The 13,936-nt window shown below is 46.9% G+C and overlaps 1 protein-coding gene across 1 annotated transcript; it reads right to left on the bottom strand.

The window, feature by feature from the left end:
• Positions 1–1,041: 1,041 nt before the first annotated feature.
• LOC123057692 (hydroquinone glucosyltransferase-like) lies at positions 1,042–2,737 on the bottom strand. The gene has a single exon (XM_044480610.1). The coding sequence runs from the start codon at positions 2,614–2,616 to the stop codon at positions 1,168–1,170; it is 1,449 nt and encodes a 482-aa protein (XP_044336545.1). The 5' UTR covers positions 2,617–2,737; the 3' UTR covers positions 1,042–1,167.
• Positions 2,738–13,936: the final 11,199 nt, after the last annotated feature.

The raw sequence follows: 13,936 nt of genomic DNA, 5'->3' as shown, positions 1-13,936 counted from the left end.
AAGCGACACGATCTTGTGTCTCGCAGCAAGCGAGATATAAACTAGCCCCCCATGGGACCCCAATCAGTTAGCTACATCGATGCTCTATCTTTTCACCTTTAGAGGTTCTGCGTGGATTGTTGGTGTTCTTTATTGCTCTCTCTTCTTATTCCAAACAAATATACAACTGGTGTTTCTAAGAAAAACATAAAAAAAATCGAAACGAAGGCAAAAGATTTGGCTCATCCACTAAAGGAGAGACTAGAGTTTAGAGTATTACAAAACACCCACAAAAGCGACATGACAACTACTCACCCGATAACAAGTTTCTTAGCACCCGCGGTAACCCAAAGCTTGGCCTCCTTCAAGATGATGGTAAGGAGAGTAGACGGCGCGCGGCATGCTTTTGCGTGGAACACTCTATCATTTCTTTCATTCCAAATGGTCCAAGAGACAAGCATGATGTGGGAGGCCATGGCACGCCAATTAGGATTGTTGTTGCCAGTTCTCTTGCCCCACCGTGCGTCGACGGTTTCATCAAGGTGCCATGTGGAGGTATCCATGTGATTCAAGCCAAGCTTCTCGATGATGGCCCTCCAAAGCGTAATCGTGTTGAGACATTTGAAGAAAAGATGAGCACGTGTTTTTTGCGCTTCCTCTTTGCAAGGTATTGCGCTCAAACAACCCTTCTCAAAATGGAATGACAATGAGAATACATGCATAAGCATTCGTTTTTGCTAACGACAAGTTTTGCCTAAATTTGCAACCGGTGTCGATCAATATACGCATCCTGAGATGGACAGGGGCATCGCCACGACGCCAAGCCATGAGCACCCTGGAACCGGGGGACGACACGGCAGCGGCGTTGCCGGCGAAGGGGGAGTCGCGGGTTGACAGGTTCGAGTGCGCCGGAAAGAGGGGACGGAGAAGCATAGGCGTTCGGACCATTACAAGAGACATGCACTGGGCATCGGCTCTGGCATCGGCTCTGGCATCGCATGGCATCCAGACGGAGACGGGCGGTGCTGCCGGTCATGGCATTTGCGAGGGGAATCCAGTGCCGGAAAAATCAACTACCGCAATACATTTCGAAAGCAACTTACAAACAACCAGTGCATCATGAGAATTTTACTTAACAAAGCATACAACAGAATTGGAGGGGGCAAGGCAAGGTTTGCCGACGCCTACTCACGCATGCTCGGCGCCAGTCCACCTGCTCGCCACCTCGTCCAGCGCGGCCGTGGCGGCGCCTCCCTCGAGGAGGCCTTCAATGGCGGCCTTCTGCAGCGTCGCCACCTTAGCTCTCACCTCGGCGCCTTTGCCTGGGCCAGCCATCACCTCCCTCACCGCCGCGGCGATCTCCTCCTTCCTCTTGGTCGCCGGCACGCGCACGGCGGCCCCGACGCCCTCCGAGAGCATCACGGCGTTCTGCCGCTGCTCGGCGAAGAGCGGCCACGCGACCATGGGCACGCCGTGCACCAGGCTCTCCAGGACCGAGTTCCACCCGCAGTGCACCAGGAAGCACCCCGTGGCCTCGTGAGCCAGCACCTCCGTCTGCGGCGCCCACGACGGCACCAGCAGGCCCACGCCCTCGGTCCGCTCCACGAACCCCGCCGGGAGGTACGCCAGCGGGTCCTTCTTGCTCTCCGCGTCGTAGTAGTTGGCGTTGACGGCCCCCTCGTCGCTCGGGCTCCGCACCACCCACAGGAACCGCTGCCCGCTGAGCTCCAGCCCCAGCGCCAGCTCGTGCATCTGCTCCGTCGGCAGCGAGCCCCCGGAGCCGAACGAGACGAAGACGACGGATTTCGGCGGCTGCCGGTCGAGCCAGTCCAGGCACGCGGCGCGCGGCGCGTCGCTGGCGACGGGCGCGGCGTCGGTGCGTATGATCGGACCGATGCTGTACACGGGAGGGCGGCCGGGCTCCGGGCGGCCGAGCACCGTGGCGGCGTCCGGCTCGAGGACGTCGAAGGAGTTGACCAGGATGGCGTGGGCCTCGCGGTAGCGCCTGCCATGGTGCACCATCCACCTGTAGCTCGGGCTGGACTTGTCCTGCAGCGGCGAGAGGATGTCCGCCCCCGGGATGGGCACGCAGCCGGGGAGCCGGACGGGCTCGGCGAGGTCGCGGAACTCGCCGGGCATGGAGACGTCGAGCTCCGGGAGGTGGAGGATGAGGGTGAGCCCCTGGAGGTTCCCGGGGAAGAAGAGGCACCTCCTCGGCACGCCGGCGGCCACGGCGGCGTCGAACGAGTCGGCCCCGAAGAGGTCGGCGAAGTAGGCCACCAGGCGCGTGGTCTCCATGAGCCGCGAGAGTACCTCGGTCAGCGCCGGCACCAGCCGCACGCACTCCTCGGACATGAGCATCTCGATGGAGGCGTCGGGCGGCAGGTCGGAGAGGTCGACGGGCGGGAGGGAGAGGGAGGAGATGGCCGGCGGGAGGGAGGCGAGGAAGGCCCGCTGCGTGGCGGAGGCCGTGGAGGCGAAGGTGATGAGCGTGGCCTCGACGGCGTGCCGCGCGGCCAGGCGCTTGGCCAGCTCGGCGAGCGGGATGAGGTGGCCCATCCCGGGCGTCACCAGCATCGCCACGTGCGGTGGCCGGCGAGCCCCGGCCGCGCCGCCGCTGACGCCGTTCGCCTCCATTGTTGCGCCCGCCGCTGATCCCGTGTCTCTTTCTCGGGAGGAGCAGATTCTCCGGGCGTGCGATGGTCTGATTTGATGTACGCGGGCGGTGGTTTGGCTGGAGTGATGTGCTACGGGTGGGGTTTTATAAGTTTGTGGCGCATTCCTACCAACCAAAAGTTCTATTTTTATACTGCACCAACTAAAGTTACTCCAGATACCAATCACCAAAACGAAATTTCTCCGCGGCGGCTACGCGGCCACGCACGGGCGCTTTGCGGTATACAAAGTCCTTGCTGTATTCCCAACTTCCAACAGCTCTATTTTGTACTCCCTCTGTAAACTAATATAAAAACGTTTAGATCATTAAAATAGTAATATAAACACTCTTATATTAGTTTATGGAGAGAGTATAAGTTTGTGGTGCATTGCTACCTACCAAAAGTTCTAGTTTTATTCCAAATAATTAGAGGAGATACCAACCATTTATACGGAAGATTCTCACCGGCGGCTACGCGGCCGTGCAAGGGTGCTTCGGGGTTTTATTATAAGTTTTTGGTGCGTTCCTCCCTTCCAACAGTTCTATTTTACAAAGAACAAAACTTTCATTTAAACAGATTCCCCCCCTGGCGGCTAAGGGTGGTGGTTTAAAACTTTCTCTCCTCTTCTCTTTACTAGGTGGGGCAAGTGGCGGAGCTTCGTGTAGACCAACGGGGGCAATGGCCCCCCCTTAACTTTTATTACAACCATTAACGAATATGTTATATTTTACGAACTCCAAAAGTTGTGACAAGAATTCTCGGAAGCCAGCGCTACAATTTCTAAAGTGTCCAAAAATGAAAAATTACCAAACCTAAAATGCCCACAACATAAATCAAAAACGAAAAATAGCCGTGGAGAAATGGCCATGCCGGGCTCGTGGCACAGGTGACAGCCACAGGCCTGTGGAACGGACAAACGCCAACTAGCCCAGTTGCACCACTGCCATTTCTTTCTTTTAGTCAAAACGCCGGATGATCGATCACTGGTACTCCATTAGTTTTAGTTATGTTCTTCTGTACTTTTGTTCTTTTATTTAGAATGCAACTTGAAACAATTTGATTCGGAAGATCAGTTCTGAATGCAACTTGAGTGTCAAAAATTGGAGTTTAAGGCTGGCCTCTCAGCGTGTACGTATTTTTAACGACTCTTATCCTGCTGTAAAACAGTAGTATAAGTTCTGATGACCTGTGCATCTGCACCGCTAGATTGAATAACAATTGGTTTGTCTGGCAGGTCAAATAATCCTTGCTGTTTGATTCCTATCTTCAGATATGGTAGATCAAATAGATTGATTTTTTATTTTTTTTAAAGGAGGATGATCCCCGGCCTCTGCATCTGGGAGATGCATGCGGCCACTTTATTGATTATTCTGGAGGACCTCACAAAGTATCACAACAATATGCCTGAATCCGTCATCTTAGCAACATATGCCACTACTCCTATCCATATGATGAAGGGGTGCCAACTAGGCCAAATATCCAGACCACTCACTTAAGCCTATCATCAAAAGCCAGAAATCCCCAGTCGAGCCACATACCGGGTCTAGGGCATAAACTGATCTGACGCACTCACATGTGTCGTCGCCGCCATATTCCACAGGTCCGTCTTCAGAGCAGATATTGAGGCTTCTACCTTGTCAGGCCCCTCGACCATCGACGTCACCATGATGCCAGACAGCTACCTCCTCCTGCGCGAGTCCATCACCGCGCATCGGGCGACGAGTCGCCACTGGGCCACGCCGCCGAGATCCGCCATCATCAATGTGTAGGATGAAGCACCGCTCCACCAAAAAAGCCGCCCATTGGCCCCCCTATCCCGTGTACGCCTCCAAGAATGACGCCCCTAAGGAGGAAACGACACCAACGCGTCGCCGTCATCTGATCTACTGATTTAGGGTTTCCCCGGAGGTAGCGGATAGAGGTCCGGAGCTTCTCCATAGCAATGCCTTCAAGAAGGTAATGACACAAAAGAGTGCCGCCAATGCCGGTCTTGGCATCAAGCCGAGAACTAGGTTTTCACCCGGATCCGCTCGAGGAACCTCCATCAAGCATCGTGTGCACGGGCCGCCGCCGACCTGAGCCGCCGCACATCGAGCAGGTCGCACCGGCCAGATCAGATCTGTCCGGAGGGCAAACCACACATGGTGCCGACCCAACCACCAAGCCCTCCATTGCCGCCACCGCCGATCCGAGGTCAGATGGTTCGTCGCTGCAGATCCGGCCGCCGCCGCCGAACGCAGCCAAGGCCGCTGCCCGAAGCAGGGCCAACCGCCGCACCCGCAACCATCTGCCCTAGGCTGAGGCGGCCGCCGCGCCGTCGCCGGTCAAGGCAGACCCGCCACGCCACTAAGGTCAGATCGGCCGTGCCACCACACGCCACGGGGCTCCGCACCACCCCCATGACGCAAGAGAGAGGGAAGGCCCCCGCCACCACCGTCAACCCCCGGGCTATAGGCCGGCGGCGTCCTTCGACGACGGCGGAGGAAGGGATGGAAGGACGGGGAGCCCCCGACGACTAGGGTTGCGATCCCGCCCGAGCGGAGGCGACGCGGGGGGTGCGAGGACCAATCAAATAGATTGATACACCGAAATTTTTGTTGGATTTCACTCCACCCGTGGTTAAATGCCGGTGCGTTTAACTTACGGGTGTAAGTTACCGGCCAAGGGCTATTTCTAGCCGGAAACCAATACGACAGGTGGAGACCTGCATTTTTTACGAGTGTATTTGAAGGGAGAAACGATAATCCAAACAGAGCCTAAAGATTTGCAGCTTTTACTCATATTTGAACCGGGAGATCTCTCCGAGGTTGTATTACCCTGCAGAGATCTTTAAGTTTGCACATGTCATATCGCTAAATGCTTCGTTCGTCTTAACTCTCATAGTCTATGTCAACGATTCATCCTTTTTTTTTTTTGCCGTCCTTTTACTACTATATTGCATTGATAATATTGCTTCAGCATAAAGAAAAATTGAGTACTGATTAGCACAACCGAAATAAGTTAATGCATACTTGACTACTTCTCCTAAAACCTTGAAGGCTTGAACACATGCATGTTGATAATCTTACCCTTGGTAGACTGCCAGTACTAGTGATTAGTCAGTATGCACTGATATCGAACATAAATTGTTTTGATTCCGCACACACTTGTTTTTTTTTTCGGGCACACACACACACTTGTTATTGTTGCTTTTGAATTGCGCTTATGTGTACTTTTGCTGGATGTCTACCTCGCACAAGTTAATTATATGCACTGTACTAATTAGTTTTCTGATCTAGCTTATCAGCCAAGCAGTTGGAGAATTTTTCTTTAACGCTGACATCATTCTGCTTGTAAAAAATTGGTTCGATTATTGCTCTTATGAAAAGATTGCTTAGCTCATTGCCGATGTCATCACTTGTACCTGAACTGCTCTTTCGTTAGCAATGCCCACCACAACAGCTTGTCTTGTGCATCTTTTTTGGATAAAGATACCCATGAAGCATCTTAGATCTGATTAATATCAAGAAAAATAAAGGTCAGTAGAATGAATAGACATCTAGACGTAGAATGATCGGTAAAAATAAAGTAACATTAAAAAGCATACTAGTTTTCTTCTTCCTCTGATTGTACACCGCATGTCTTAGATTAAAAATTGCACTGAATCAACAACAAAGAAAACCAACACTTGCAAACACCCTCGCCATATCAGGCTTTGAAGGCTCCATTTGAGCGTATGTTGTTTCTCAACATCTCTCAAATGATCCTAATTTTTTCATTTGGTTGTATGACCAATTCAAGGCATCATGTCAAGTTGTTCTGGTTTTCTACAAATTTCACTTTTTCTAAAAATTTCTCAGTCAAAAAAGGGTGATAAATTGATGGACGTGTCACAACTTGCATATAGTGTCGGGAAATCATTCAAATCCGGCATGGATGCATACCATGAGAATATTCACCTGCTTGCAAAAGTTGGGGTCTGTTTAAGAATGTGCAAAAATAGATCATGTTGAACATAGAGTGTTCAGCTGGGCCATGAGGCTCTGTGTGATAGCACGTTGTTTCTCGACATCCTTGAAATGGACCCAATTTTTTTCATGACCGTATATGACCAATTCAACGCACCATGCCAAATTGTTTCGGTTTTAGGCAAAATTTACATTTTCAGCAGTTTTCTCAATGAAAAAAGACTGATAAATGGCTGGTGTATCGCGACTTGCATACTGTGTCGAAAATCATTCAAACCTGATATGAATGCCTACCATGGGCATGCCCACTTGCTTGCACAAGTTGGGGTCACTTAAAAAATGTGTGAAAATAGACCATGTTCAACGGAGGGTATTCGGGTAGGCCACAAGGCCAGAAGCCTTGTATGACCAATGTAAGGCACCATGAAAAGTTGTTTTTGATTTTTTTTGCATTTTGTGAAGTTTTCTCTGCGAAAAAAGGCCAATAAATGGCCCTACATGTCACAACTTGCATACGATGTCGGAAATTGTTCAAATCTGGCATCGATGCCTACCACGGGCATGTCGACCTGCTCGCAAAAGTTGGGGTCATTTCAAATATATACAAAAATAGACCATAATTATCAGAGGGTGATCGGGTAGGCTAGGAGGCCCCGTCCAAGAGCACGTCGTTTCTCAACATCCTTGAAATGGACCCAATTTTTTTCCATGACCTTATCTGACCAATTCAAGACACTCTCGACAACGGCGCCGCTCAGGGCGACGCCGATAACCAGAACGCTGGCAATAACATAGGCACTCGCGACGTCAACGACGATGATATGATCAACGGGGACGAAGACAACCCCGAGGACATCAACTACATGCCAGAGTCCGAGGAAGATAGAAGCCTCAGGCCCGATGAATATGATATCTTCGAGGAACCCCCTGAGGTACCTCGGCTCATAGTATTCCGTGGACGACTGGCCAGCACGGACAAAAGCATCAAGTAAAAGTCTCAGTTACTTAAATCCGAACAAGATGAACTTAATGGCAGATAGGTCGAGCTCCTCAGGGCCAATGCAGGGACTCGATGACAAGCTTGGGAAGGCCGGGGCTCATCAGTTCTACCCCCGAAGGAACCTGCTTCCAGAGCTAGACGAGGAGGCTGAGGACAACGTGCTAGCCAAGAAAGCCCGACCACCCTCCTCGGAGCTGAGATAGGCAAGCAGGCGGGTACAAAAATCTTCCCGAAGCATCTTGGCACCGAAGCGGAATAGATCCACCGCGGCCCTTCAAGAAATACGATCTAAGGGATAAATTACCGTTAACACCAGAAGCTCCACCTTGGTCAATCTACAAATCTAGGGAACGCCCACCTGCCGAAGAGGCAAACCATGTACTTTTTCAAACAATTATCAATTTTTTTTGCAATGCAAACATTCCTTAAATTTGTGATTTTTTTCAAAAACGAGAACATTTTTTAAAATTGTAAACCATATTTGAAAACAAAAACATTTTTTTGGTAGAGATGGACATAAAAACCGAACGACGAACCGATACCAAAACCGGAAATACTTAATTTTTATTTTTACTGCTGGTACAGTAAAATTGGTTTTTACTTACTGAATTCAAATCGGTCGATTTGGTGGGAAACCGAAGAACTGAAAGAAAAACCAAAGCGCTAGGCTCCCTCACGCCAGAACCAAAAAAAAGTTGCAATTTTTTTTAAGAAATTGAAAAGATTGCAAATTTCAAAAAAAGTTCGTAATTCGAAGTTATAGCGGGTGGAAGTAATCCAAGAGGTCCATAGTTCGAATCCTACTTCATGCACCTATTTTGTGAAGGTTAAAAAAAATGGACCAATCCGAGGTTGAAGGGGTGTGTGCACTTGTTTGTGTGACGCTACTCCCTGTATATTGGGAGCTCCTAGATAGCGCTTGCTGCGCTAGTTAGCGGACGCAGCCCTCGTACGCCACCTTTCATGGGGTCGGCAGAACTACGCGAGCAATCAGCCGTCGCTCGTGGGGAGCCTACGCTCAATCGCTTCTTCATAGTTCAACCAAAAAAAACTTCTTCATGATTGACTTGGACGACAAGTTGACCATTAACCGTTGACTTTCAACAAGCAGTTAAAGTTCATGGATTTGAAAAAATGTTCGTGGATTTGTAAAATGTCCACAAATTGAAAAATACCATGATAGAAAAGAATTCACGGAGTTTGGAAAAAAATTAAAGGATTTGGAAAAAGTTTACATATTCTGGAAAACAAAGTTCACTGCATTTGAAAATTTTCATTCATTTTTTTTCAAAAAGGTTCATCAATTTTGAAAAAAGGTCATCGATACTGAAAAAACATTCACCAATTTTGAAAAAATGTTAAAAAAAAGAAAAATAAGTTCAGTCATTTAAGAAAAGGCGAAATTTGAAAAAGTTTGCACATTGCAAAAGAAAAAGGAAAACAAAAATGGAACAGAAAAAAGAAAATAAAAATAAAAATAAAAAAACCGAGCGTTTGAAAAAACAAGAAAAAAAGGAACAAGAAAAAGAAAAAAAATAGAAAAAAGAAAGGAAGAAACGGGAAAAGAGTGATAGAGGTATGCAATCACATCAGGTTGATTCATATTAGCAAAGAAGAGAAGAAGTTTGTAATTTTATCAATTGCTTGTTGGTTGATGATTCGTGTTAGCGAAAAGAGACGCTTATTTGTTGTGGAAGGATCTGATCACTGCTCTTTGTGACATGGGTGCAGTGGCGGAGCTAGCCAATTAGTCTCTAGGATGGCTGCTGGATGGGGAGTAAAGTGCAGTCCTCTCTCAAGGTGTTGACACACAAACACGTCCCGTGTACCCTCGACGCCAGGGGTGATGCACCGCAGTTCACGTCGAAGAAGACCCGACCGACAGTGCGATACGCAGGACAGTTGGCGGGCGCTTTTGCAGACCCGAAACCCCAAAAAGTGTGTTGACACACGAACACGTCCCGTGTACCCTCGACGCCGGGGGTGATGCACCACAGCTCACGTCGAAGGAGACCCGACCGACAGCGCGATACGCAGGACAGTCGGCGGGCGCTTTTGCAGACCCGAAACCCCGCGCACTCGGGAGGGACCCCGTCAGGGATTGCGGCAGCTATGGGCTGCCCTAGGCCGATTCGCTCGCCCCTAGAGCCTCGTGGATCGCTGCCTTCCAACGCGAAGAATGAACGAAGAACGAGAAAGAAAGATACAAGGCTGAGGGATAAAAGTAGATGAACACAAAAGTGTAATTGATAGATTGGTTCGATTGGTGTTGTTTCAATCGGCCGTCACCCCCAACATATATAAGAGGCGGCTAGACTTCCCGTACAAGTAAAAAATTTATCTAGGCTTTCCTTACAAGAAAATTACATCAACTCACGTCCAAAACCCTAGTCAAATTCGGACTGGTTTATCCGAACTTTCCAAAACTGTTCGGTTTAAACTGGCTACACCTTGCGGGTCTTTTTTGCGGTGGTAAACGATCTCGGATGAAAACAAGCCCAAAAGCAATCTTGACCGTTTCGACGAGACGAACAACTTTCATGTTGAAGGTTTTTTGATCAGAGATCATCTTGAGGGTCAGATCGTGCAACACAGGCTATTTCCTCGCGCTACCCGTCAGACATGTGTCTCGTGGGGCGCGCAACATCTCGCCTCGTGACAGGGCTGCACTCCGATTGCTCTAATGTTTGCATGCGAACTCGGATTTGAACGAGTTTTATATCAAAATCGATCGTTTGGACGAGACGAAGACAACCCGTGTAGATCATTTTTCCATCCGAGATCATCTAAATAACCTTTTGAGCCCATCTTCAACTTCTCGTTCGATTGACTATCACAGCCTCCAACCCGACAAGTTTTCCATCCGAGTAAGGTTTCCACACCGGCAATGTTTCTACCCGGCAAGCTTTCACACCGGCAAGGTTTCACTCCGGCAAGGTTTGTACTCCGGCACGGGTTCCTCCCTGACAAGGTTTCTCCCCCGGCAAGATTTCACACCGGCAAGCTTCCACACCGGCAAGGTTTCACTCCAGCAAGGTTTGTACTCTGGCAAGGGTTCCTCCCTGACAAGGTTTCTCCCCCGGCAAGATTTCACACCGGCAAGCTTCCACACCGGCGATCTTTCTATGCCGGCAAGCTTTCCACGCCGGCAAGCCTTTACACCGGCAAGCTTTCACACCGGCAAGATTTTACCGCGGCAAGGTTTTCGCCCCGGCATGCTGCTTTATGATCGTGCCACTTTTGAGCGTCAACACATGCCCCCCTGTTTTTCGGTAAAGCTAGCGTGCCGAAAAATACTTGTACCAAGTTTGTTTTAAGGACGATGTCAACACTCCATCGGCCATTTATATGTTCTTAAAACGATAAGTATATATCGGCCATGTCTTGTGTGAACTTTCTGATGCAAACTTGGGTGAAACCTTCTCAGCTTCATTAACAATCCGGTGATAAAGTTCCATAGATATGTATCTCAATGTCATCCTTCGAACCATATTGTTCACCCTTTTGCTAGGATTTTGTAGACAATCAACAATAAACTTTCTTCAATCCTTACTTTCGCCTGCATAAAAATTTCATTAGTGGCCGAAGCTGTGGACTCCAATTCGGCCTTACCTATGTTGGCAAGAATAAGCATCGGCTATTGATAGATGTGCAATACACCATGACCAACATGGTAGCCAAATGCTTGCTATGCCAACTCGCTCCAATTATCATGTCTAGATATATGAAGAATCTTAAAACAACCCATGGTAAATTTTACATCTAGACATACCTCAAGATAAACTAAAAGTGATTCGTCAAAACATTGATAACCATTGGATATTTGTTGCACTACTAGTAATGAATCACCGGAAGCCTCAATATGTATAGCACCTATAGCAAGGCAAAGCTCCAATCCGAATGACAATGCATATTCGGCTTTGATCATTGTGCAAAAATATTTTAAGCGGCATGAGGCTTCACAAAATAGCACCATAAGGATATATATAAACAACACCAACACCTTGGCCATTGCTACAAATTTAACCATCAATATATAATCTCCATAGTTCTAGAGAGATCAAGCTGAAATCAATATTATGCATGATGTCAATATGATGCTCAGATAAAATCAACCATGATTTGGCCTTACATAAATTCTGAATACTAATAAGCCAAAGCACACCCAATCAAAACATAAGTTCACTTCGCAATTTTGGTGAATTGGTCTATGCATAATATCTTCAATGGCATCAATTTGACAAATTCCTTTGCAAGCACTTATCTCAAACTAAGGACGATGTTAGAATACCACACCGGCCATTCTTAGATATATTCTTAGGGCGATAGATAAATATCGGCCATTACAATGAGGTCCATGTAGTATTCACCCACCAAGGTATGTATAGCCGAAATAAACAAATGAAATAGCAATAAGATATTTCGGCCCCTTTGTATTAGCAACAAAAATGTAACTAACCAAATGTATAGTGATTTGGTAATACTCTGTCATGATATAGAAAATTATGTTGCATCCATGGATCAAAATAAGCCCATGGAGGGTAACTGATCATACCTGTGGATGAATTCCATGGCAAAGGCATCAATGGCATTGTTGAAGAAAATGGATGATGTGCTAACCGAAGATTTTGATGTTGTGATCCACACCTTCGGCTTAATTGTTTGTTGCTTCCATTCTTCTCTTTCTTCACTTTTATTGTACTTGTTGCAATAGAAGCATGCACATCATTTTTTTTATGAATGATCCTCTTGGGAACCCATGCCATGTTCTTCTGTCTCAGCTCTTGTGCACTAAGATTTTGTAATTCCTTCTTTTGCCAATACGTTAAGCCGAGTGGGCATCTCGGTTGTAATTCTGTTTTGACCAATGGCAGTTCCTTTTTGGCCTTATGCACTCTCAATTTCTTTTCTTCAGATTTGGCACTTTGACTCTCAATAATTGGTTGCTTTGTCTCATTGCCGTTAGTAGCCAATGTTAACACTTTAATTGGCTCTTTTTTATTTGAGATCAAATCTGAAGTTGCACTCTTACGACCATCTCTTTTAACACGGTAAACTTGCTTGACCACCTCTTTCTTCATCCTTGAGCTCTGGACCGATTCCTTATGATTGAAACGGTCTTTAACATGTGATTGTTCAGATATTGATCTTCTCGGAGCTGCATAATATTGGTGAGATGGTCTAAAATAAGATGGAGAATGTGCCTTGTATCATACCTCTCCCATGATGGATATGGATCTATATGAGCATAGGGAGGCATCCACGGCATTGGCATTGGCGGCCCGAAATAAGGATATGAATATGTTGCATTAAAATTCTCACTTTGCCAATACCGATCCTCATATTTGCGCCTTGGGGGTGATCTTGGTTTCTTTGTATGATTGGGCCGATAAGCATTCTTCTCTTCACTCTTCTTTTGATATTTATCCAATAGGTCAGCAAAGGTGATTTTTGATCTCTTACACTTGCGCTTATTTCGGCCTTTGTTTCCTTTTGGTTTGCTTTCATCGATCATTGGATTTGCTTGCTGCCCCCCAGTCCTTGGCGTCTCCATTGTAGCTTCGATGGAATTCTTGCCCTCAAGATTATGTTCATTATGCTCTTCGACAACTTCTTTACTTGAAAGCTTGATCCCATCACCTGCAGTTTTTACCTTCTCTTCAAATAGATCGGCTTGAAGCAGCCGATGCAAAAACTTTCTACCATCGGGACCAATCGGAATAGACTGGTCATCTCTTGGTGTCTCAACAAATTTTAATCGTCCTTTATCAATGGCCGATTTAACTATTTGACGAAACATGTTACAATCCTCAAAATTATGCTTAGACGAATCATGCAACTTACAATACATTCGTCCTTGGATAGATGGCTTGACATGGTGATCAAGAATTCTAATGTAATTATTTTTCAACAACAAATCAAAGATTTGATCACACATGTTTGAATCAAAGGTATACCTTTTGTTTTCTAGCCGATCTTGTTGTGAGAACGGTTTTGGAGTTAAGCAAACGAACGTTTCAGATTTGACATCTTCCCATTCGGCTATGAATTCTCTTTCGCATACTTTTTCCGATGTCCTTAAATAAAAAACTATACTAGCATCGGTTTTCCCAAAAGATTTTAACCTTGTCTTTAAATTTCTGAAATCAAAGTAGTTAGAACATACACGTCTCAATTGATACCATGCGTAAGCCAAGCATGAAGCAATCAAAACTACCCAATTAGATATGAACTTTAAATAAAGCAATGGGAAAAGGTTTGGCTGCAGTAATAAGTCACTATCGGTCTCTTTGAATGGTACAATATATTGGCCGATATGCTTAGTAACTATTTTATTGCTAACAAGTAAATTG

This window comes from Triticum aestivum, chromosome 3A (genome assembly GCF_018294505.1).
Source record: "Triticum aestivum cultivar Chinese Spring chromosome 3A, IWGSC CS RefSeq v2.1, whole genome shotgun sequence".
NCBI classification, from domain to species: domain Eukaryota; kingdom Viridiplantae; phylum Streptophyta; class Magnoliopsida; order Poales; family Poaceae; genus Triticum; species Triticum aestivum.
The sequence above is the reverse complement of the archived record's forward strand: the minus strand, read 5'-3'. Positions and strand labels throughout refer to the sequence as shown.

What these genes read in the sequence shown, in the direction of transcription:
- LOC123057692 (XM_044480610.1), bottom strand. Translation starts at nt 2,616, where the DNA reads ATGGAGGCGAACGGCGTCAGCGGCGGCGCGGCCGGGGCTCGCCGGCCA.